The following is a 25523-nucleotide window of genomic DNA, read 5'->3' as shown; positions in this document are numbered from 1 at the left end:
GGCACAGCTCAGTGCAAAAGAGGCCTCTCCTTCCTTACGAACCCTGGCTAGCCACTTTGGGCTTAAGGTGAATGATTTATTGGGACTTGGAGTCACTTCTTTGGGGCAGGTACCGTCGTGGACGGTGAAAAGGAAGGAATCGTTTTCCGCCGTCTTGGTCAAAACGCTGACACTGGGGTGACAGGAGGCACGAGCATGAACCTCAGTTTTGGAGCTGGGTGTTCAGATTTAGTTTTTGGTAGACCCTGCTAAAATGTAGTGGTTAATTCAATGACCAGGAGCTTAGTTTATTTTTGAAATATTTTGGCTCTAGGGAGGAAAGCGAGCCCTCAACTGACGAGGCCCCAGTTTTGACACGTTTAGAGACCGAACCAGCTTTTTTTTTTCTAGCAGTGGTTTTGAGGTCTCAGCTCGGGCTCTGGCGATGTGGTTGTTTGGGGGGAGCATGAACCACGTTTAGACCTCTGTGGGGTGTTTGTTCAGTTGGTAAATGGGGCCGTTGGCTCTGGCCCTCATGCCAGCAAAGCCATCTGAATCTGTATGTATGGCATTAGTAGCATATATATTTTTTAAAAAAGTAAGTCCAAGGCTTTGAAATATTAGAGGCAAAAGTGATGTTTTTCACTTTCTCTACATTTGCTAAAATAAATATTGTGGTGAACATGTCTGGTGCTGGGAGGGTTAATGCAGGCAGAAATCCACCCCCCCCCACCTTTTTTTTTTTTTCACTCTCCAACCAAATACTTTTTTCTTTTTGGTTACATTTAAGTTTAAATTGCTGGGTTTGAAGTTTAAGTAAATACTTAGACTAGGCAATAGAAATTTCCAGTGAGCTTTCGTCACATTGGTTTTGAGCTCTTCCAGAAAAAAAAAAAAAAGGCAAGCCACTGCCTTCCTCCTCCCCAACTCTTCAATTTCCAAACTTGATGGATATAGAGGTTGTTTGGCTTGGCCCCTGGCCTCCCTGTGAAGGAAGCTGTTACACTCTATATCTCAGATAGGTTTAACTCAGCCTTCTGGTTTAGCTGATTTCAGTGTTAAATTTGAATTGACCTCAGGAGCTCCCTGGCTTCGGATTGTGACTTTCATAGTTGTTAGCAGGCAGGAGGGGACGGGCCGAGTGTGTCAGGATGGTCATCCCAGAGGAGGCAACAGAGAAGTAGAAGCCACAGACTTCCTGCTTTCGAGCTGAATTCAGGGACTGTGAGGAATTAAGGTCATGCGGACCCGCTCTACACCAAGCAGCCTGAACATTCCTCAAGTGAGCTCAAGGTTGGTATGGAGATAATCTGACCATTTATTTTATTGATCTGTGGTTGTGTTTGTGACAGTGATTGCCAGGATGGGCTTGGGGTCATCTTCAGTCAACCTCACCGTTTTATGGTACCTTTGCCAATTGGAGGAAAAATTCTCTTTGCTCACATCTTTCTTGGCATCCAATGTGGAGAAAACCGTTAATCAATACACATTTTTAAAAAATCCGTAACACAAGGAGTTCTTTTTCTCCTTCAAGCTAGACTAAAGTTCCTAACTGTGAAGTTATCAGGTCACCTGGCTCAGCTGTTTGTTTTTCATAAACTCAGCAATGTGTTTAAAAAACTCCTGTTTTTCAGACTACTTTGTGTGAATGGAAGGTGACATTTTTATTTTGCCAGCCACAAATTCACAGGATGAGACATAAGCTACAAGGCCATGCTGTTTTACTTTGAACTCATTTAGAATTTAGAGTTTCACTTAGAATTTAGAGGGAGTAAGGAAAAAAGAGACCCCATTTGGCCTTAGCGAAGGAATTAGAGCCTAAAGTTCTCTAGCTACGAACTGTGTCCTTCTGCATCCTAAGGGGCCACCTCACAGCCTTTTGTCTACACCTCTTCAGGCTGTCAGGAGAGAAGTGAGGTCCATAAGACTTTATAAGAACCCATTTATGAAGATGAAAATAATACGATGTTTTTATAGCCATGTATTATATACCTTTTAAATCCCAGGAATAGGAACTGTGTTAAGTGCTTTATATATATTATCTCGTCCTTCTGACAGACCTGCAAGGAAGTTGTTCTTATTCCCATTTTACAAAATTGAAGCTCAGATTAGTTGTGTAATTTGCCTGAATCACAAAACTGCAAGTGGCAGAGTCCGAAATTAACACAGGTCTCCGGGGATCCAAAGCTCATGCCCCTTGCACGAAGGCCCCCTGTATCCACTTAGATTGCCATTTAGCAGGAGGAAAATCATCATGATTTGTCTGTTCTCTGATTTGGGATTATGTAGAAGAACTAGGTCCTCCCTTGTCAGGGACTCAAAGAGAGACAGTAAAGTAAATCTGTTCTTTTGAAAATACTAATGGAAAGGGGGGAAAAAGTTCTTTTTTCTCACCCATATTTTTCTTTCCCACCTCATGCTTCTGTCCTAATTTTTTTAAACAGTCAACATCCCATATCAGAACTACCTGCTTTAGGGCAGGGAGTAATTATAATGCTTATTTTTTATTTCTGCCCTCCACAGAAGGAATGCTGAAGCCTGAGAGAATGGGAGTTCCCTTTCTTGGAGTCCTATTTTATTTGAAAATGTGAAAACAAAAAACTGGGAATTCTCTTTAGAGGCCTGTCTTGTGGTGACGATGGTACATAGACAGCTGACCGTTGAGGTGGAGACTGCTTTTGCCCTGGCTGACTTTCAGCTACCCAGGCCTAACTCAGAACAGGGAAGGACAATCCCATGTCCATCTTCACCCCATGTCATCCTCTTTGGCCTTCATCATTCCCTAAAACTTCTCCATCAAAGACTTTACAAAGCAAGGGCAAGTTAGCTGTCTGTGGATATTGATCGTCTCAAGTAATTCTTTGGATATATAGGTGACGAATGTGGAAAGCCGTCTGTGGGTTGAACATGCTGTACCCACTTGCCATGTGAAAGTCCAAATCCCATCCAGGGTAGAGGAATGTTCATACTTAACCAAAGCACCCAGCCTATTTTCTGTACATACTGCAAAAAAAGGAGCGGTTTGTTACTTTGTGAGATGAAAAAAAGGTTCTATGTTCTTTTGTTTTATTTGTGTGTTCCACTGTCTCCATTCTAGAGGGTTATTGGTAGGGATCCTGTTGACCTAAAAGTAAATACGGAAGGTCCAAGCTGGGGGCATGCTGCTGGATCGTCAGAGTAATGTGCCAGATCTGACATGTCCCACTTTGCCTCCCTTACACCTAAGGTTTGGAAGAAGTCCTTGATTCTGTAAGTAGACACAAATGTTCAAAGGAAGGCCCCGCTAACATTTAGCGGATGTCACCCATGTGCCAGACGCTATGCGGCTAAGTGCATGCATGTTCAACCTCACGGTCAGCCATGGGAAGATAGTGTTATTATTCTGTCTTCATAGTTGAATAAACAGGTTGAAAATGATTGACTTGTTCAAGATCCCATGGCTAGTAAGGAGTATACCTGGGATTTAAAACTCTTCCTAAAGACTGTTCTTTCTATGGTATATGACTGCCTCATGAAATCCTGGACCTCAGAGACATCTTGTTTGGTCTCTCAGATGATGTCAAGTAGAAATCTGACCTAAGTTAGTACATTTCAAGTAAAAGCGCACATTGTATTGCTAAAGGCATTTCATCACTTCATTTTATCTCAGTTTTTCCATCAGAAGATTCTTTTTTAAAATTTATTTATCTATTTATTTTTAAAGATTTATTTATTTGAGAGAGAGAGCATGCGCACGAGCAGGGTTGAGGGGCAGAGGGAGAGGAAGAGAGAGAATGCTCAAGCAGACTCCCTGCTGAGCCATGGAACCAAAGGCGGGGCTTGATCCCATGACCCTGAGGTCAAGACCTGAGCCAAAATCAAGAGTCAGACGCTTGATAGACTGAGCCACCCCGGTGCCCCGCTTTATTTATTTTAAGTTATTTCTGCACCCAGTGTGGGGCTCAAACTCATGATCCTGAGATCAAGAGTCGCATGCTCCTCTGACTGAGCCAGCCAGGCATCCCTCCATCAGAAGATTCTTACCTATTTTGGGTCTAAATTAGTTGCCTGTAACTTTCACCCAGCCATTGGTCATGCTTCTGACTTTAGAGGTCATAGAGAATAATTCCTCTTTCATCTGATAGCCCTCCTGATACCCTGTGTATTAGTCAAGGCCTAGGTAGGAGACAGAAACCACACCGTAACTTGAACAGGAAAAGTTTAATATAAAGAATGATTAGTAGGGGGATGGGTTAGCCTGGTGATGGGTATTGAGGAGGGCACGTTCTGCATGGAGCACTGGGTGTTATGAACAAACAATGAATCATGGAACACTGCACCAAAAACTAATGATGTAATATATGGTGATTAACATAACAATAAAAAAATTAAAAAAAAAGAATGATTAGTAATAGGTGATTGGTGACTAAGGGGTAAAAACTATAAAGATAGCAGGAAATAAATTTGGGAGAATCCCTTCTCCATCTAGCTCTGAGATTCAGGCCTTGTTGGACAGCATGTGACTGTAGCCCACTGCACAGTGAGGTTTACGGAGGTGCCACAGGCCAAGTCTGGCAAACAAGAAACCTCCCGTCCCCCTTCAGTATGCACGGAATTCAACAGGAAGTGACCCGGGGTGTGTTCTTGAACTTGCTGGGAAATGGGCTTCAGTGGAGCTCCCTGGGAACCACCCATGGGGAGGACCTCAGCTGAGTTCCTCTTGGCAGCATCTGCAGAACCTGTTGCAAAGCTGTTGCAGGGGGTACCACTTAAGCTTGAGGGAGAGAAGTGCCCCTGGCTGCCTATCTTCTGGTCAAGTACGGAAGGAGCAACAAGTTAAAGAGGTATTGCACGAACCAGCAAGAAAAGCCCCCTTCCTTCCAAAGTGTCCCTCTAGCACTCTCTACCAACAAAGCCTAACATCAAGCATGGGGTTGGCAGAGGGGAAGTGTTTACAGGATCTAGTTCCAGTATGAGAAACAGGGCAGTGAAGGGTGAAATTGAAGCCGAGAGGCAATACATTGACAACTGGCACCGTTAGTCTCTTTAAACATTCTGTGGAAATCCTGGATTCAAGTGCCTGTACTGTCCTTGGAACTCCTCCCAAACTCTTTTCCAACTTGTTGGAACTTTCCCCATCTTATAATACCCAAATCTGAACACAAAGCCTTTCAAAGTGTGGTCCAGGGAGCCCTGGACATCCATGAGAACCTTTCAGGGGGTCTGTGAGGTTGAAATTATTTTCATAGTAATACCAAGTCACCTCCATTCCCCACTCTTTATTCTTTCACAAGGGGGCAGAGGAGTTTTCCAGAGGCTACATGACATGGGATAAATGGCTAGTGGGATGTGTGCTTGTGTATTCTGTTTTAAAATTTCCTCAGTTTTAATCTTTCACACAAATCGTGCCTGTGTCCCACAGAAAGCTTCTTTGGGGTTCTCAACAATTTTTTTTTTTTAAAGATTTATTTATTTATTTATTTGAAAGAGAATGAGAGAGAGAGAGAGAGAGAGAGCACATGAGAGGGGGGAGGGTCAGAGGGAGAAGCAGACTCCCAGCTGAGTAGGGAGCCCGACTCAGGACTCGATCCCGGGACTCCAGGATCATGACCTGAGCCAAAGGCAGTCGCTTAACCAACTGAGCCACCCAGGCGCCCCTTGGGGTTCTCAACAATTTTTAAGAGCATATAGAAATCCTGACACCACAAAGTTGGAGAACTGGTGGTCTAGTAGGTAGAATTATAACCTCTTGCATTTTAGATATTACAATTCATGTTTCTGAGAATTTGGACAGTACATTTATGCCAAGGGTTTTATTTATCTGGAAGAGGGAGCGGGAAGCCAATGAGAATAAGGATGATTGTTGGAGAACATGTTGAGCTTCATTGTTTTGTCCCAGATCTAGAGAAGCATGGGGTTTTCATACTGCAGTAGATAGTACATGTTCTGTTTGGTCTTTGATGCTAAACAGACTTAGATTCAATCACTTGCCTTATCATTTAGGAGCTCTGTAATGCCTGCCAAATTATGTAATCTCCCTGAGCCTTGTAACTACTGCTTTGTAATTTCTGCCCCAGGGCGTTGTCAGGAGGATTGGATAACTTTGCAACTACAAAGTGTGTGGCATATATTAGTTGCTTAGTAAAGGTGTCCCCCCCCCCCGCCGCTTATTCTTAGAAGACAGTGAGAGGGACTTGCTGACACCCCATAAGTAATGTGGGACACAGGTCTTCACTGTCTCAAGTCCTGTGCCCCTCCACTTATTCCAAAGCTGTTTATTGATTATGTGCTTCTGAGCCAGGGATGAAACTATAATTAACTACTGTTATTGATTAAAAGGCAGTGGCCCCTAGGATCATTTCTTCGGTGTTCAGTTCAGTCCTTTTTCCCAAACATGCTTCTTTTGGAGTTGACCGCTTTTTTAGGCTCTGTGTTTATTTAAGACTGAATGTCTTCCTTAATTACAGGGCCTCCACTTATGCAGGCTTCTTCCAGGATCCTGCTAGTGTCTCAACAGTGTGTCCCATGGACATGCTGTACAATATACAGAAGGAAGATATTTCATCTGCAGTCTGTACCGACAGCCTTTTCCCTTCTGACTCTCCCTCGCTGTACTTCTCTTCAGTATGGTGACTTTGGAGTGGCCACAGGCATTTGGGGCTTCAAGATTCACGCGAACTAGATTTTTCCACAATTACACGATGGGCTTTTTGGAAGCAGTCTGATACCTAGCTTTCCTGTTGTCACTTGACAAATGTTGTGTGAAGAACAAAGTACCCTCTGTAAAGAACCCTGAGGTCTATGGATAAGGGTACTGTACCAAAGAGGTACTAATTTCATGCTGGGCTAAATGCAACATTTTAAAATAAGGAACCTGCGGTTGAATCGCTTCAATCATTTCAAAGTAGAATGGGAAAAAATGTAAGGCAAGTCATGGGTTGGTGTTTCTTCAGTATACTAGAAAATCCCACATAATTGGACCTAGAAACTTGATATTTACTCTGTAAATTGTTCATGATGAGAAACCAAACCCAGTGAATCAGAGGGAAGGGGCTGTCGAAGGGATAACATGCTAAGTTAAGAAACCTACGTAGTTCAGGGAAACCGTTTTTGCGGGGTGGATTTGAGAAGCATTGATATCTGTTTGCGATTGCATGGTGGAGGTCGGCACGCTGGGGCGAACATCTAGAACACATGCTTTGTATTTGCCAGCAGAGTGGAAGCACGTCTTGAGCTGGGGTGTATCTCACAGAAGGTAGTCTGGGGAGGTGGCGGAGTTCTGATATTAAACCAGGGGCCTGAGAATGAGACATTGCAGACTCCCTCCTGTTGTTGTGATCTCGGGCAAGTCCTTTTGGCTTCTCTGTCTCTCAGTTGTCAGTTGAAGCCATTTGTACATTCTGGTTAAGACAGTAATGAGAATTAGAAGTGTTGCAAGGACTTGGAGTGGATAGAAATACTTAAAGTTTTTATAACCATGCATTTGTAAGAACTCGCCCTTGAACAGCTGTACGTGTAGCTTTAATGGGAGCCACGGAAGTAAGTGCCATCTCATTTGTGATGTGGTGCTTTTACCACTTTATCTCCTCACAGAAATTAGGAGAGTAATACATGCCTGTTTTTCCCGCCCCAGATTCCGTCTGGCCCAAGATCCGGGTTCCATTAAAAGTTGTGAGGACTGCTGAAAACAAGCTGAGTAACCGTTTCTTCCCGTATGATGAAATTGAGACGGAGGCTGTCCTGGCCATCGATGACGATATCATCATGCTGACCTCTGACGAGCTGCAGTTTGGTTATGAGGTAAGGAGGTTTCAGACGGTCTCTTTACATATTTGGTATTTCTTGCCTAGTATTGCTTGTCTTTCCTGATGAAAAGTATTCTGTTTCATTCTCTAAAGTCATAATTTCTAAATCCCAGTAGAGTCTAAAAGCGGTGCATGGGAGCGTGGGTTATGAAGCTGTTCTTTAAAACTTTGGGGAAACCCTATTCCAGAATGACAACTGTGCCCTCCACTAGTTTTGGGAACTCCCAAGGAGAGTCCCAGGGGATATTTTCAAAAGAGCATCTATAGCATGTAACGAGCACTTAATTGATGTCTCCTTGAAGAGGGCTTCCCCTGACTCAAGCAGCTGGGCACGGCAACGATAAAAATGTCAGTAAGCAAAGACGCTGGCGACGCTGACAAACAGAAAGCAGACCCTGTTGATGGCTTTCTTTCTGAGGTTTAAGTGGAGAGGTTGGCTGCCTGTCTTTAGGGAGAAGCATTCTCTCTCACACTGTTCATTCAGTGCGGCTGATGGATTAGGCTGGGTTCAAGGGTTAAGTATGGAGACCAGTAAAGGTCTCCCCAGGGGAAAGTGCCAGAGCCAAGGCCCGGTGAAAAGCAATAGGAATTGATGAGCTCTGTCAGGGACGATGTGCGGGAGATGCATGACGGCGGCGGGCAAAGGCCTGCGGCTTCGGGGGCGAGCCGGCGGCATCGGACCCAAGCAAAACGGAGAGCATGCGTCAGTTAGCCACAGCCAGCATGGGGAGAGTGGTGAGAGCTGCCTCCTGCGCTCGTCCAGCCCGTCAGACAGAGGCAGCCATCTTTTCTAGCTGACTCAGAGTTTGCTGAATCGGAGGTTCTAAGAAATCATGAAATGGTATTATATGAGGCCATCTGGTACTCAGATTTTATTAAATGAATACGTGTTGTGTATTCTATATTTACTATAGAAATTTATTTTCTGGGGCACCTGGGTGGCTCAGTCGTTCGAGTGTCCAACTCTTGGTTTTGGCTCAGGTCATGATCTCAGGGTTGTGGGATTGAGCCCTGAGTTGGGCTCTGTGCTCAGTGGGGAGCCTGTTGGAGATTCTCTCCCTCTCCCTTTGCCCCTCCCCCTGTGCTCTCGCTCGCTCTCTCTCAAATAAATAAATAAATAAATAAATAAATCTTAAAAAAAAAAAAAAAAGACATTTATTTTCTAAGCCTTAAACTAAAAGTGGATTTTAAGGCTAGGAAATAGGAATCCCCTTAACCATCACCACCACCAAAAATTAAAAGCTCAAGTTTTCCTGGGTTTGTTTGGTTGGGTCTTTTTTTGTTGTTGTTTTTGTTTTGTTTTGTTTTGTTTTAATGTAGCTCCATTTGAGTGGAAAAGAAATTGTTGTGAACGAGACTGACATGTGACACCCTTGGCCTGTATAGTTACTGGCCAGCCAAGAGCATGAGAATGGCTAATAAAATATGTGTCATCTTTTTGGGTTTATTCTCATTCACAGAGATGTCTTTTACATGATCACATCTAGGGTATTGAATGATTTTTAGCATACTATCATTCCCATTTTTTAAAAAAGCAAATTACCTCCTTGTTTCTCTAGCCAACTCATGGCAAAAATGACCAGTTTTTCTGCCAGTGTTTTCTCTGTTGCATATAGTGGTTTCAGACTATACTTATGTTTTTATTTTTGTGGTAAAAGGGAAGTGGAAAAAGGGAACATTCGGGATGATATAGCCAAGATGGACAGAGTGCTCCCTCTTCAGTGGGATCTTCTCAAGATGCCATGGAAGGAAAACTTTCGTAACTACCCTCCGTGTTCCGATGAATGTTCTGGGTGTTTACAGACATTACTTACGATCTTTTCCCAAACCTGCAAGGTGGTTATTGTTTTCTCATCCTTTACTAAGATGAAGCAAGGTGAGATAACTTGCCTACAGTCAAACAGCTAATGAGTGGAAGAGTTAGAATGGAGGTCCCAGTGTGTCTCCATTATACTGTCTGCGCCGGGGGGCAGTTTATCCTGTCAGGGACCACAGGCTCATAAAACTCGCACTATGAGCCATGAGCATGTCAGTTGTCTCTCACGGAATTATCTTGATGCTAAGGGTAACCAACAGGTTTCTCATGCATCCCTACCGTTGGTGCTTTAGGGTAATTTTGTAAAAGTTATTTCCTGCATAGTAATTAATATAATGGACAAAGTTAGGAAACCTCCAGGCCCAAATTGCTGCTCTTTCACTGACCAGTTAATGACCAAGGACAAGTTATTTAATCTTTCGGGATATTAGTTTATTCTTAAATGAAATGGCAGTAACGATATTGACTTCATTAGGTTAACATGTACATTAGAAAATTACATGTGCCTCCCACATAGAAGGAAAATGCTCAGGAGCTGCACTTTCTCTGTGGTGGGCAGGGTGCTGTGCATATCACCAGACACCAAGTCAGCTGCCACTGCAACGGCAGCTACTACCGTCAGTCTCATGATTCCCCTCATGGTTCTGCCACAGTTCCTGAGGAAGGTGGTTTGTTACTTCCATTCTTCACAGGGGACAGTTCTGTTCTAGAGAGGGTACCCACTTTTGTGCTGAGTCGGAAGACGGAAGATAATGGTGTTCGCAAATCCTGTTCTTCATGCCGAAGCCTAGGATTATTTCATGTGGGAATTGGGAGCAGGCTTGACTGATTAAGTGAGTAAATAAATCTGTTAACAAAAACTTACGTCCTAGGGGAGTTGTGTTGGAACTCAGAGCTACTTTGTTGTGTTTAGCACAGTGTGTTAGATTATATCTATCTTGGTAATTGCTATTCATCCTTCAGCGTTCTACTCAAATGTTGCTGTCTCCTCTGCCTTCATGAGTTTGAGTTGCTGTTACTTTCCTGGTCTTTCAAGTGATAGTTTAGATCATTGATCTCAATATTTATTTTTCCAGTGTTTGCATTTAAAGCTGTAAATTTCTTGGAAATTACTGCTTTAGGTGTATTCCCAAGTCTGGATTTGTCATATTTTTTTATCCTTAAGTTTAAAATATTTTCTAATTTCCATTGTAATATCTTCTTTGACCCATAGTTGTATAAAAGTACATTGCTTACTTTGCCAGTTTTTAAAGTTTTCTCTTTTTTTATTGATTTCTGATTTGATTCTACTGTGGTCAGATATTCCATATGACTTCATTGTTTTGAAATTTACTGAGACTTTATGGTCCAGTGAAAGGTCTATTTTGGTAAATGTTCTGTGTGCACCTAAAAAGAGTTTACATTCTGGAGTTGTAGATTTAATGACCTTACGAGGTCATCTAGGTAACATTTTATCTTGACTTTTAGTTTAATTTAAATTTTTAAAAGTTTTTATTTAAATTTCAGTTAGATAACACACAGTGTAATATTTTCAGGTGTATAATATAATCAGTCAGTCATTCCACACTTCCATAAAACACCCGGCACTCCTTAATCCCCATCACCTATTTCCCCCCTTCCCCCCAGCCACCTCCCCTCTGGTCACCACCAGTTTGTTCTCTATAGTTAAACTTTTAATTTGAATATAATCAGTATATCCCCCTGCTTGTTCTTCTCCAAAATAGGCATCTCCATTTCCTCTGTTATTTTACCCCCATGGCCTTTATCATTTCTGTAGTAAATTCATTGTCTTCATTTAAATTAAAAAAATAGTTTATTTAATATGTGAAAACCAAAGAGAAACCATGCAACAGACCTTTCTTACTGTGGCTGCAAAGAATTTTTTGAGAAATCTGGAGACACAGAAGCATCTTCTCATCTGGGAATTTTCCAGAAAAAGGGAGCCAGGAGCCTTTCCAGTATCTAGAGTGGTTTTACTAGTGCTGCCAGGAGACAGAAGAATAGACCAGATGACTTCCTGAAATCCCTCTGGGTGTAATGAATCTGAGAGATAACAAGTACAGGCACACCGATACGCTGTGGTTCCCTGTGAAAAAGTGTCAAACTCCTGTGCATCTGATGTGGCAAACTCCTTCACTTCCCTGTGAAACACGGCAAGATTGCATAGTGAGGATGTAGGGTGGTGATGGGCAGCACATCAGGAATCGAAGTGAGAACACAGCAGTTACTTTAATGGAGGACAGCCGGAGGATGGTGAGCCCAGGCCTGGTCTGGTCATGGTTCTGCTGATGAGTCTTCTGAGGCCTAACATGTACTCAGGCACAGAGTTCCAGCATGCCTTTCACAGATGTGAGGGCATGCTACGGCAGTGCTTTTGTTGGGGGGGCGGGTGGGGAGACATCGATGTCCAGAGACCATTTTAAAGTGATGGGCTCCAAGGCCTGCTTAAGGAACATAGAGCAGAGACCAAAGGGAGCTCACAGACTGCACGCTTCCTGAAGTTAGAGAGGGAAGCGTGCCGCTCGTGTATGAGGTAAGAGAGAGTGGACTCTAGAACCCTTTTCCAGATGGTGGTTTACTAGAGCCCAGCTAGGTAACGTTCGCCATGTCTCCTGAGGCCCATAGACTGGCTGAGAGGACCGGGATTGCTGTGGGCCTGGTGGCCGTTCACAGCAACCCCTCTGGAAGGCTGTGGAAAAGAAACACGGTGTCAGAATGTGAAGGGACCTCAGAGATCATCCTGTCACTTGATGCTTTATAGCTTAGGAAACCGCGGTGCAGGGAGGCACAGTTACTTCTTTAAGGTGCGAAACGGACGTTGGCTGTCCCCGAAGGTAACCACAGCAAGGGTCTGGGGATGAGAGGCCAGGCCACGGAGGAGAAACCTTTTGCCTTCCAGTGGCTGTGATTTGAGCCCACAGAACATTTGGATTCGAGACCTAATACTGGGGATCATTATTTATTTAATTAGAAGAAAACACAGGGGTCATTTGCCTGTTTATATGGGTCATATTCCCTGTTGGAAGGCAGAGAGTTTGGGAAATGTTGCATTCCCTCTCCAGCCCTGAAATCAGGAGCTAAAGAATGCTCTTCTCTGGCCCTGCGTGTTTCTGACTTGTTTGACAAGCTCTAGTGAGCTACCAGATGTGGAAATTCTTTTCAGCCTGGGATAATTTATTTATCTGTTTATGTATTTTACCAGGAAAGTATCTATTGAGTTCTTGATACTCATTTGCAAGGAACTCCTGGGGGAGCAGTAGCAGTGTATAGTGTTACTTGAGTGTTTGATTTTTTTTTTTTTTTTTTTTAAGTCTGTCTGCTTTTACTTCAGACCTAAAGAGCTGGGAAATAAAATGCAACTTGTGCCTCCTCCCCTCCCCCGCCTTTAAGAGAGTTTAAAACATGTGGCAGAAAATGAGCCAGGCGGACTTGGCTGAGTGTATGAACCCGTGAATTTATTTTTCCTTTCATACTTTGATCCTCATTTCCAACCATAAAAATTATTAGTGGCACTTAAGTGTTGAACATTTTTCACCTGAGAGATGTGGAATGCTCTTGGCTAACAGTACTGGTTATAAAGTCAGAACTTCATATGAGGATGGGAATTGGCTTAGAGTGACTGTGTGTTGTTAGGTGCACAAAAGGCTGATGCCTTCCTTTTACTGCCTGGGTATCCTATAGGTGGCAGACGCTGGTTGAACCTCTTGGGTGCTAATAAATGATGAGATTTTATATTATTTTATTCACAACTCCCTTAGGTAATGGCAAGTATATACTTTCAACGAATCATGGCAAGGCAGCAAAATTGCATAGAATGCCCCACTTTTTTTCTGGAGAACATAAAACCATTGATTGCCAAGTGAGTTCTCCTGGTAGAGGAAGAGCCAAGAGGGACGGCCCCAATAGGAGAATGAGCTTGGTGTGTGTGGTCGCATGGGGCAGTGAGAAGCAGATCGAGGAGGGGAGAAGTTGTGTTTGGGTTAACAGTGGAAACTAGGTTGGTCAGGCAATATAGGGCCAACTGAAAAGCTTACAGCGGTAACAAGATACTGTAGGTTTGTAGAAAGGTTTCTGGTCCAAGTGAATTCTAAACAACAGACACTGAAGACAGGGAAAGCCAGGTAGGTGTAGGTGGAAAGTCTGTAGACTTCATATTCAAATGGATTAAAGAACCAAGGAGAAGGAAAAGACAGGCTTACCCATTAGCTCACATTTATTTTGTGATGAGGGAGCTTGGCTAATTGGAGAATTCCAGAGTTAGTAAAATTTAGAGATACCTATATACTCATCCAGGGAGAGCGGCAAGATGATATAATCTGTGATTCAAGTAAACTCTCCTACTTTCTCTCTCCTCACTGGAGGAACCAAGAGGTGAAAACAGCCTACCAGAGAATAGATTTTACAACCACCTCTTTTGAAAGCTAGCATATAACTAAAAAAAAAAAAAACCAAAAAACAAAAAGTCTGTCCTGTTCGTTTCTCTCCCAACCTTCTGCCAGTGAAAGTACCACAGAGACTGGGTCTGGGGAACAAATAAATGTAAAATAAGTGTTGGACTGGGTCTAAAGGTGGTTCCTCACAGGCTTGTGGTTATGATCCTTCTGGTAGGAAATTAGCTGCTTTCCTCCCTAGATGTAAGCCAGGTACTACATCTGAAGATGTGCTCAGGTCTGTGGGGAGCCCAGGAGGCTGTCTTCAGAGAGGTGTTCGTGGAACTGCCTATCTCATCCTGCCCTGGGCTCTAGGGCAGGCTTACCCTTTGGTTCAAACAGGGCACCAAGAAAGTCAGTTCTTACATTGCCAGGACTGATAAAAAGGGTGTGTCCCTAAAGGAGGGCTCAAAGTGCAAGGGATATCTCTGCAGTGGGTGGGTAATCTAATTATCGGAAGTGTCTCAGCCTTCAGAGAGAACCAGTACCAGAGATTTCCATTCTTTGACTTCTTGGCTGACTCAGATCCTTGAGCCTTCACAGAGTCTGACTTAGTGGGTGACTGGGAGATTCCAGCATTTCTTTCTCTTCTCTGAAGGATGGACTGTCCACATGGCCCCCAGCACTAGGATTCACAGTGAGCTGGGCCCATTTTTGGCATGCCCAAAGTCAAACCTTGCCAAAGCTGTTCTGGGTCAGCATTTGTGCTGGGTCTGACACTAAAGCTTTGCAGTGTACCTAGAGCCATTTCGCCAGAGCTGAGCTTTTTTAGAATTATACGTTTCTTAGGACTTGTGGTGCGCCCTTCTCATTAAGTATCTGGAGAAGTAGATGGTGGTAAGCTCTTTGAACCTTGTATATTATATCTGAGTGAGTGATAGTACCTTTCCTGAGCCTGGCCATAATATCCATACAGTATTGAATATTGAAAAAGACGTCTGTCTGTCTTTCCTTCCATTTTTTAGTTTTCTTATGTACCCAAAGAGTGGGCATTATAGAAACTGTTGTCTTCAGAAGCGATGTGGGCCAAACGGCGCATTTCAGTGAGTGTCCCTGCCCAAAAGGTATAGTCAGAGCCTCCCTCAGAGGAGACACGTGGGGGACTGTGGGCAGAGGCGAGCGGCTCTTTCTTGAGAGTGCTGTCCCTGGGGTGTTGCTCATTGCCGTGGGCCCCCCGTTTCCAGCCTGGAGGAGAACCCAGGGATCGGTTAGGTCTGTGCTATCTCCAGCTTGCACTGATTTACACCCGGGGCTCCCGGGAGCCGGGCGGCCTCTCCTGTGGGCCACCACACTAGCAGGAGCTGAAAGAGGACCCGAAGCCCCGGCCGGGAGCCCACAGAGGTGCTGAGAGGAGCCGCACTGAAGTTTGACCTCTCAGAGCTTTTCTCAAGCACCCAGTCCCCGCTGGAGAATAAGTCAAACAAATATTAAGGGAAGGAAATCAAATATGTATGCTGAACATGGAAGCAACATCTGAGCGTTTAAAAAAAGTACCCCGTTGGGAATTACAGTAGAGTGACACTTTTTTCTTCCCCATTGAGCAAATTAAAATTACAAGCTTAGAATTTATTTACCTAGCCTTTAATGAAACGTCAGATGCTCCCTGTCCCAAAGAGGGGGGAGTGGGCTTCCTGCTGGCGCATCTTACCGTGGAAGGGTGGCTCCCCCGCCCCACGCAGACTTCCATCCCAAAGAAGTCAGGTGCGTGGGTTTTCCACAAGCACTTACTTGTTGCCGGGCAGTGCTGGTGCTCTGCTGCCCTTTCTGCTCCCGACCCTGCGCGCTCCCCACTGTGCCCTACATCTTTCCTGTCTGCAGCCAGTTCGGGCCCACCTGGCTTCCAAGCTTCCAGAACTAATGCTTATAATGTGGGATAGTTATTTTAAAGAGGTGTTGGTACGCTTGATGGTTTAAAGAATGCGTACTTACCCTCCCCCCCCCCCCCCCCCATTTCAAAAGGAGATAGCTGCAAAGATATTCTAACCTGAAAGGATCCATATGTTTGAGGGTTATTGTTCCAAAAGCTGCCTGTTGTCTTGTTGGGATTGATTGCGGGCTTTGGCTGCTCCAAGAATTCAGAGCCTGAAAATTCAGCTGATGATTTGGGGATGTGGGGAATTTGTCTTGCACGGGCTGCTTATCTGCCTTGATTTTGATAGAGTTGCTTCAGGGAGGTGTGTGGGCAGGACTTGGCCTAGGGCCAGGGGAAAAGAAAGCCCCAGCGGCATCCAGGCGGTGAATGGCCCCGGCAGCTCTCAGGGGAACAGCGTCTGTAGCCTTCCAGAGAACATTCTATGTTGTTCCCCAGTGTGACGCTGCATTCTTCGTTGCCAGTTGTAAAATGGCTTTTGCAAGATCATGAATGTGAGGCGGTACTGGTTGATAGCACCGGCATTAAAGAGTGGTTGCACATTTTGAAAGAATCAGAAGAAGGCTTAAAGGATCGGAGTAGTCCACTGCCTTTGGAACTGTCGTGACTGGGAACAGTGAGTCTTTAGAAAGCAAGGTGGACCAGTCTGTATGATGTTTACAGCTCACCTCCTAGGTCATACTTACTGCTGGGTGCTCGAAAATTGGTGCCTGGGGCTCACGTTAATCATGATTGCAGTATGTTTGCTCCTGCCTGTTGACTGGTTTAGATCCGGAGTTGGCAGCCTTAATTTCTAGGTTCCTAACCAGCCTTTGAGTTGGATTGAAGATCTAAGGGATGCGGCAGAAGTCCTGCTCTCATGTTGACACTCTGGTCAATTCGTACAGCTCGGCCACTAATTACACCCACGGCCTAGATCTCCGGGGCTGGATTGCGAGCTCCCCTAACTTAGAGCAGTCCATTCAGGCAGGATTGTGGCTGCCCTGTGGACTCCTCTGTGCCTAGTGCTGGACACAGAGTGGGTGCTCGGTAAATATTTATTGACCGAGTGAGTGAACTTAATGTGTTTGGACATTGAATTTTCTTATATATAGTTTCTGTGAGTAAAATTATAAGGAGTTGTTCAAAGTTAAATGATGCCGTATTCTGTATTCAGTGAGGGAATCCAAGTAGAGGTCATCTACTTGCTGGCCTGCCAAACACTGTTATAGCAAAGGGTAATTTTGTACTAATTACTTACTTTGTTGGGGGCAGTGGGAATCTCAACCCCCACTTTGTAATTTAACTTTGTTCTCTTAAAATGAAATCCATAAAGCTTTTTCCTATTTCCTGCTTCCCCACTCCCAGCCCATAAGTAATCTTACCATCCTCTTAACTCTTTTTTTGTGTTTTTTCAACTACATCCTTGCTTTCTTTCATGTCTAGCTTTTTATGCATATGACATTAGTTTTTCTAAATGGTAATCTCCTTAGTAACAAGATATATGCTTTATTTTTGTATTCACTCTTTGAAGTGTGTAAGACAGTCCCTACAAGTTATGCTGAGTGAGGGGCACCTGAGTGGCTAAGTCAGTTAAGGGTCCAAATCTTGACTTCGCCCCAGGGCATGATCTCAGGGTCGTGAGATCGAGCCCCACATCAGACTCCACACTCAGTGTGGAGTCAGCGTGTGTGTGTGTGTTTGTACACGCACACACTCTCTCTCTTTCTCAAAATAAGTGAATTAATTTAAAAAAATTATGCTGAATGAAAAAAGCCAATCCCAAAAGGTTACATGCTTTGTGATTCCATTTATACAGCCTTCTTGAAATTACAAGATTACAGAAATGGAGAATACATTAATGGTTGCCAGTAGATGGAGGGTAGGGTGTCTCTAAAAGATCAGCAGCAGGGAGCCTTGTGGTGACTGGAATGCTCTGTATCTTAACCATGTCAGTGTCAATACCATGTTGCAATGTCACACTCTAGTTTTGCAAGATGTTGTCATTGGGGGAAACTGAGTGAAGAGTACCCAGGATCTCTGTTCATTTATTTCTTACAACTGCTTTTGAATTTGCAATTATCTCAAAATGTTTGATGGAAAAAAATAATCGAGGCTCAGGAAGTATCTGTGAATTGAACGAATAAATGAATTAATAAATAGGAATACTCAAGTCTCTCCATCCTTAAACTTTATGATTTTAGCTTGCTGTTGGATCGCCTTTCTAAAACTTGATATTAGGATTAATATTTTTAAGGTAGATGGAACAGCTCTGGATTTAAAAAAAAAATATGCTGTTGAAGACATCCTTCCTTTTGATGGTTTGGACTTTATTCTAGTTTTTGCCTTTTATTGTAAGCCACCCCAAGTCATTTTTTGGACATGAGTGGGATATAAATAAATAATTTGAAAGAGTCCCTCAACTGCTTGATTCCCCACCAGGAGATTATGGGGTTTAAGCAGACATATAGGGAGGGCATTATGCTGAATGAACTCATTGTGGAGCTGCATTGATTCTTCAGCCAGGATTATGGAGTTTATGGTCAGTGCTACCTCTTCCCTTTGCGCGTTGGGAAGAAAATGGAGTTTTGGCCATTTTGCAGTAACATCCCTGATTGCAAGGGATGGAAGTCACCAGGGCAGTGGCTTGAAGTAAACAGAGTTTCTCCCCTTGCTGGACAGGGCTCAGATCTTTGGTCCCCAGTCTTTTAAACTGAGCCTCACCAAAATCAGCTTGAAATTCCAGAGGCTCAGTAATGGTTATTTATAAAAACTAAAGTCTCTGTTTCCACTCGTGCAGGATTTAAACAGAGTAGCCATTTGACTTATGATCACTATTCTTCTTTTAACTTCATTGAACAATCCCCTGGGACCAGACTTAGAAATAGTATCCCCCTCCCCAGAGTTGAGGTTATGGAAATAAAAGTGATTTCATGTTTAGTGGGTCCTAAGGAGTGCAAGATTGGAAAACACACGACCCAGTCCTGACCCATCCCTTCCTCCTCCCATCGCCTCAAACTCACGTCTCTCCTTCCCTTTGTTATTATCTCTCAGGAGATTCATTGCCTCATGAAAAATAGTAGTTGAGTTTAATTTTTCATTCAGCAGCTTTTTGCTTGTATTTCCTTCTCTGCCCCGGAGCCTCACAGATTACAAGATTCCAGCGGGCCCCTGGATGTCATATGTGGGATCCCACTAGACTGTTACACCACTGACAGGGGTTCCTTCTTTTAATGGTGCAAGCATGTGGCTTTCTTTGCTAAATGGGAACCACATTCATGAAGAACCTTCAGCTTTTAGAAGACAAGTACAAGGGGGGAGCAAGGGTTTTGAGGGTTTCCCCTCCTCCTCTCCCTACCCCATTCTACTCAGCTTGGGCAGTGTGCATGTCTGACTCTCCCCATGTCTGCACTAGCGCTGGTGACGGGCACGGACACTGTGATTTCACACACTACCACCTGACTTTGTTTCCCAAGTGAGGGACTGAGCTTGGGGAGTTGAGGTGCCTCTGAGACTCAGAGGAGTGGGGAATCCTGCGACTTCGTCGCACAGATGCCCAGTCCGGGAGTTAGGACCGAGCTTTGGCTTGAACTTACCGCATAATATTGGGAGAGCCACTTCCTCTCCAGCTCTGTTTTCTCGTCTGGACCGTGAGGGAGTTGGACCGAGCAAGCTCGGTCTTCCAAATGGTCTCTAGCTGCAAATCTCTGAGGTCATGTGGGCAGGGGTCAGCAGCTCCAACTGGCAAAGTGTGAATCTTCTCCTTCCCATCCGCAGAAGGCACCTGGTTGTGCCATCTGGTGAGTTGGTGCTGATAAGGATGAGGAGAATGGTTTAAAGCCACCTTCTCCAGCAGTGTCTTCCTAATTGCGGTTACCATTGCAAGATTTAACCGTACACATTCCTCCATCAACTCTGGCCAACCCCAGCCTGTCTCTTTTGCCTTCATCACCGCTCTGAGCCTGAAGAAAGAACTTGAAAGGAATGGAGAGCATGTCTCCTAGAACCAAGGCACTAACCTTCAGCCAGACTGGGGCAAATAGGATTGCTGCCCAGATCACAGAAGCCTTCCCGTGATCCTGGTTTGCCTGCTTGGCTTATTTTAAGCAGACTGCTGCCTTGGGTTGGAAAGGTCTCTCAGGCAGACTGAAGTGATCTAACAGGTAAATCTTAATACCTAACGTAGCATGTACCTGTATTTGTCAAAACCAATCAGCATTAGGGAACTCGGGGTGACAGCTTCAGGGCTCCCTTGCTCTAGATGTCTAGCATTAGCATTTAATTGTGTCTCAGGTGTGGACAGAGGCTCTTCGGCTTTTTGCAAAGCATCCCCTTGACAAAAACTACCAACCACCAGTGGGATTAAAAGCATGCGCTGAAAACGAAGCCAATCAGGCTGAAGCCCTCCGTTCCACTTCGTTTCAGGAAATGCCAAATATAAAAGGTGAGCTCTGTTCCCAGTGGCCTGAGAGTGAATCTGATAACGGGCTCCTCTGTGGAAACTAGCTAGGAGTTGGAATGCAGCCAGCTAGCCCTTTCCCATCTGGGCAGCATGCAAGACAAGTCTGAGGGAAGAAGGGCCACTGATTCAAAGACGTTCGCACGTTGGGATTCTTGCAGCTCTGCCCCCGTTGACCTAGGCATGTGACCACAGGGTTTGGGCTGGCTCCTCGAGTTCTGTTCTACTTTGATGGTTAGGGATTGACAAAACCCAGGGGGCGTGTGCAAGGAGAAAAGTGAAACCCCGGCCTGGTTTGATGTGCCTTGGATCCATGTTCCCCGTATTTCCCTTACCACTTCTTAGTCCGTCCCTGGGCTCCTGATTCCTGATACATATGGTATCCCTCTCACCCAGTAGCAATATCCCTGTGGAACCGTGCCTTTGAAAGTGTGATGACTATAGCAGCCACTTCAGAGAGTTACTTTTCTCCCAAAGCTGACCCGTGATTTCATAATTGTATATCCCAGATGGACGCCACCTGTTGTTACACCTTTCCCCCCTCCCACCCCACCCCCACCCCCGCCCCGGTCCGTTTCCTGAATCTGACTATGCTTAGCACACACCCTGGGTTTCAAATGCACTCTCCAGGCTGGCTTAGAAGAGAGTGAATTAGCTAGCCTCTTTTCAGGAACATTATTGGGTACCCATATGTGTATGGCATTTCAAACCAAAGTTAATAATGCAGGCCATGTACTTTAGAAATGTACAACTTGGAACTGATCACAGTTGACGAGTTAGTTCTTTGGGAATACATTAGTAGGAAAAAGATATGAGATTTTAGGCCTAAAAGGACATTAGAGGGCTCTTAATCCAAGCCCTCTTTTGCAGATGGCAAAATGAAAGCAGAGCAACCTGAGCAGGTGGCTTGCACGACTCCTCAGGGGCAGAGCTAGTTGTGGCTCATCCACCTTCACCAGGTGCCTGTGGCGTACTTTTTCATAGCATGTAATCGAGGCTGCTGCCTGTGCCTTGAAACCAAGGGAGAACACCCTAGTTTGATCAGCTAGCATGGGGAAGTCACAGAACAACTCCGGAAGTTGAGGAAGAGAGAGAGAGAGAGGAAAGGAATAGATAGATAACTCTGAAAAGAGTCCAGCGAGCACAGCTGGGAGTCCAGAGAAGAGCAAATCTCCATAAGTGGTTAGGACCAAGATTGTAAACATTCAAGTGGGAGGAAGCAGTTAGAGCATGGTATTATGTTGTTACAATCTCCGTTTGAATAGTGATGTGGAAATAGCCCCGAAATGTAAGGAAATAGCCCCCATTAAATTATTGCTAAGCCCCTAACCAAGGCATAGAGTTTTAATAGACAGAGGCTCTGTCTTCAGAGTTGGATGTAATTAAAAATAGATGAGGATGGTGTATATGGAGGACTTGAACAGTACAGACAAACAGTTGAGTAATGGCATAGTGACCTGAGCATGGCCAGTGGAACACTATTACTAGAACTCCAGGGATAGAATGTGAGGTTTCAGATGCCCGCACTGCAATATATAAAGGCATCTGTTAGTAATGACAAAAGGCTGACCCCAGAGCATTTCCCTGAGGTAAAAAGAAAAAAGCTGAATTAGAGTGGGAGGTGGGTAGGCATGAGGAGAGGGGGTGGAATTTGAGTTCTCGCTCTTCTGGCTGGGAAGATGCTTTACTGTCTACATAATCGACTTCGTGCTACAGTGGGACTCGATTAGAGAGGGCCCATCCTGCTCGGCTCTACTCCGTTTTGATCCCATAGTCAGCTGCAGAGTTATAGATGAAGTGACAAGGATGGTATCTTGATTGCATCCAGCTGCCTGGAGTAAGTCAAGGGCAGAGAGGCCCCGCCTGAGGAACAGCGCTCACTAACGGCTCCAAAGGAATCTGAAATTCAGGACACCTCTGATGCTTTTAGAGCAGCATAGTTTAGCATTCTGTGACCCAGTGTCACCCAATTAAGTCCCTGTGGAGAGAAGTCTGATAAGTGGCTTCAGCTAACAGGAAGAAGACTGAAATCCTAACAGGGTTTGACCCTAAAACGGAGTCAGTGTTATTAGGGTTGCTGCAAACAGGGGCTCGAAAAGAAGGACCCTTGGGAAGGTGCACGAATTGGAGACTCAAAGTAACCTCAGGGTGGAGGAAAATGCGGCTTCCATCCAGCAGGGGTGCCGACCGAATGGGTGCCTCCCTGTCCCACCCAGCCCTTTCCCCCCACCGCGTGCATCCCTGGTGGGTAATGTAGTGACTTGTGCTTGGAGACTTTCAGAACCTCTGTAATTCCACACAGGGGAACCGGTGATTGTGGTACCAGTGTGACCGGAACGGGCAGGTGCTCACTGCCGACAAAAGGAAACTGGCAGTGCCTTTAATGGAGTGTGCCCGGGCCCACAAACCAAACAGAAGCTACGGCTCCCATACTGTGTTGGTATGGGCTCTATAAAACTGTAATAGTATCATATTATTTTAATCTACTGAAATCCAAACCCCAGAGTAGGAACACAGCAGTAGCCTCATGCATCTGAGGAAATGTTTGACATGGCTTCGTTTGTCTGCAGCTATTATGATGGCGGCTGTGGCTGATTAACTCTGTTGGGTACAACATGGTGTTAATGAGGCCAAGGCTGTGGGTTTGAGATGCCTGGTACGTGAACTGGTTTCACGCAAAGGAAACCCCAGACCACACTCAAGACCTGGGTCAGATATCCCATAAAAGCATGTGGACGATCACAGGAGGACTAAGGGAGGACAGTGTAATGACTCAGCGAATATCGCTTACCCGCTTCTGGAAAAGCAGTGTAAAACATGTGCTTTAGCAATGGTGAATTATTACTGTGATCTTCACGCGCAAAGGATATCACATTATTATTAATGGTAACCGTTGATCAGTACTGTCGCAGACTTCCTTTCTGAATTAAGGAGAACACTGGCTCGGCCTGTGAGGGAAAGAGAAAGCATCTTCAGTCCCTTCTTTTTGTCTCAGCTTTTTTGCCTGCTGAGATTTTGCCCATTCGTGCGTTCCGTGAGTGTGTATGGACTGCTGTCCTGTGCAGGCACTGCTCTTTGTGCTTGGGAAACCACAGGGAATAAGGCAAAGCCTCTGTCTTCATGGAGATTAAATTCTGTGGGAGGAAAATAGGTGATAAATAAGGAAACAGTAAATAACCAAAACACTTTCAAAAAATGAGTTTGGTGAAGGAAAGGATGGGGTGAGAAGATGTGATGAAGAATGGCTCGGAGGGAGACAGTGTTTACCTTGGATAGGAAAGGCTGAAAAGACCTCTTGAAAGTAGGTGACTTTTTTTTTTTTTTAAAGATTTTATTTATTTGAGAGAGAATGAAAGACAGAGAGCATGAGAGGGAAGAGGGTCAGAGGGAGAAGCAGACTCCCCGCTGAGCAGGGAGCCCGATGCGGGACTTGATCCCAGGACTCCAGGATCATGACCTGAGCCGAAGGCAGTGGCTTAACCAACTGAGCCACCCAGGCGCCCCAAAAGTAGGTGACTTTTAAGCAGAGACCGGACTGATGAGCAAGAAAGAGCTTTCTGAAGAGCTGGGACCACATTCCCGGCATAAGAAACAGAAGCAGCAGTCATGATTCCAGAACCGAGAGTCCACTGAAGTGTGGGAGCACATGGTAAGAGGAGAGTGGGAGAGTGGCTGGGCCCTTTAGAGTACGCTAAGGAGTTCGGCTATTATTCTTGGTCAGCGGGAATCCATTTTTTGTTTTATTTCAGGGGTGGAACAGTTCTTTAAGATTTTGGGGGGTATTGGTTGAAGTGTGTCCCCCTAAAAAGTTATGTTGAAATCCTCACCCTTAGTAACCTTATTTGGAAATAGGATCTCTTTAGAGATAATCGAGTTAAAATGAGGTCATTAGCGTGGGCCCTAATCCATTTTGACTGGTATCCTTATAAAAAGGAGAAATTTGGACACAGACACACACGCAGAGGGAGGAAGGCCATATGAAGACAGAGGTTGGGAGTGATGCATCTACAAGCCAAGGAATTCCCACGATTGACAGTCAACCACTGAAGCTAGAAAGCAGCTAGGAAGGATCATTCCCCTATAGATGTCAGAGAGAGCATGGCCCCGCCAACACCTTGATTTCAGACTTACCGATTTCTGTTGTTTTAAGCCACCTGGTGTGGTGACTTTGTTACAGTACCCCTAGCAAACTACAAAAGGGATGGGGTGCTGGCACACTGGCTCTGCCCTGGGGAAAGCAATGATGCATTGTCCCTGGACTCAGTGACATGTGGGCATTGGGGAAGCCTCCACTTGCTACAGCACGTGACCATATGACTTATATATATATGCTGCTAAATATATGACAAAGATAATTTAAAATACATATATATATATATATTTATACACACACACACATAAAACAGGATACAGCCTGTTCGTTGAGTTACCCTTAACCAGATCTTTCTCAACTTAGCAGAGGGTTACCTGATAAACCCATTATAAGTTGGGGCACGTGGGTGGCTCAGTCAGTTAAGCATCTGACTCTTGATTCAGGTCATGATCTCAGGGTCATGAGATTAAGCCCCGTGTCCGGCTCTGTGCAGAGTCTGCTCCTCTCCCTGCTTGTGTGCTGTCTCTCTCTCTCAAATAAATAAATAAAGAAAATCTTTTTTAAAAAAAGTGCTCAGAACACATACATTAGCCTACAGTTGGGCAAAATCATCTAACACAAAGCCTATTTTATAATAATAAAGTATTGAGTATCTCCTGTAATTTATTGAATACTGAAAGCCAAAAACAGAATAGTTGTCTGAGTAGAGGTTGGTTTTAAGTGTACTGATTGTTGACCCTCGTGATCGTGGGGCTGACTAGGAGCTGCTTTGCTACCAGTGCCCCGCATCATGAGAGAGGATCGTACCACATATTGTGGGCCCAGGAAAAGATCCAAATTCAAAAATTCGAAGTAGGTTTCTACTGAATGCATATTGCTTTTTTACCCATCGTAAAGTCGAAAAATCGTAAGTTGAGCTATTATCACTTGGGGACCATCTGTTCTCTAATATTCTTTTAGGAAAAGTCCTGTTAGAGATACTATGTAAATAATGGTTTGGAAGGGCGAGAGTGGAAGCAGGGACATGAGTTAGAGGCCTGTTAACAACAGTCTAGGTGAGAGATGATGGTGGTTTGAGCTAGAGAGAGGGGTGGGAGAATTGGTCAGAGGTGG

The 25523-nt window shown here is 44.6% G+C and overlaps 1 protein-coding gene across 3 annotated transcripts in view; it reads left to right on the top strand.

Moving 5' to 3' along the window:
- EXT2 (exostosin glycosyltransferase 2) overlaps window positions 1-25523 on the top strand; it is a 132812-nt gene that overhangs the window by 94399 nt on the left and 12890 nt on the right. For all 3 annotated transcript variants that reach the window (XM_025878386.2, XM_073904715.1, XM_025878388.2), the window contains one exon: window positions 7592-7758. In XM_025878386.2, coding sequence (XP_025734171.1) covers window positions 7592-7758 — 167 coding nt within the window. The remainder of the gene's footprint in view (window positions 1-7591; window positions 7759-25523) is intronic.

This window comes from Callorhinus ursinus, unplaced genomic scaffold, assembly GCF_003265705.2.
Source record: "Callorhinus ursinus isolate GAN/ISIS: 27379988/994484 unplaced genomic scaffold, GSC_fseal_2.0 scaffold21, whole genome shotgun sequence".
NCBI classification, from domain to species: domain Eukaryota; kingdom Metazoa; phylum Chordata; class Mammalia; order Carnivora; family Otariidae; genus Callorhinus; species Callorhinus ursinus.
This window is presented reverse-complemented; position numbering and strand designations above follow the sequence as displayed.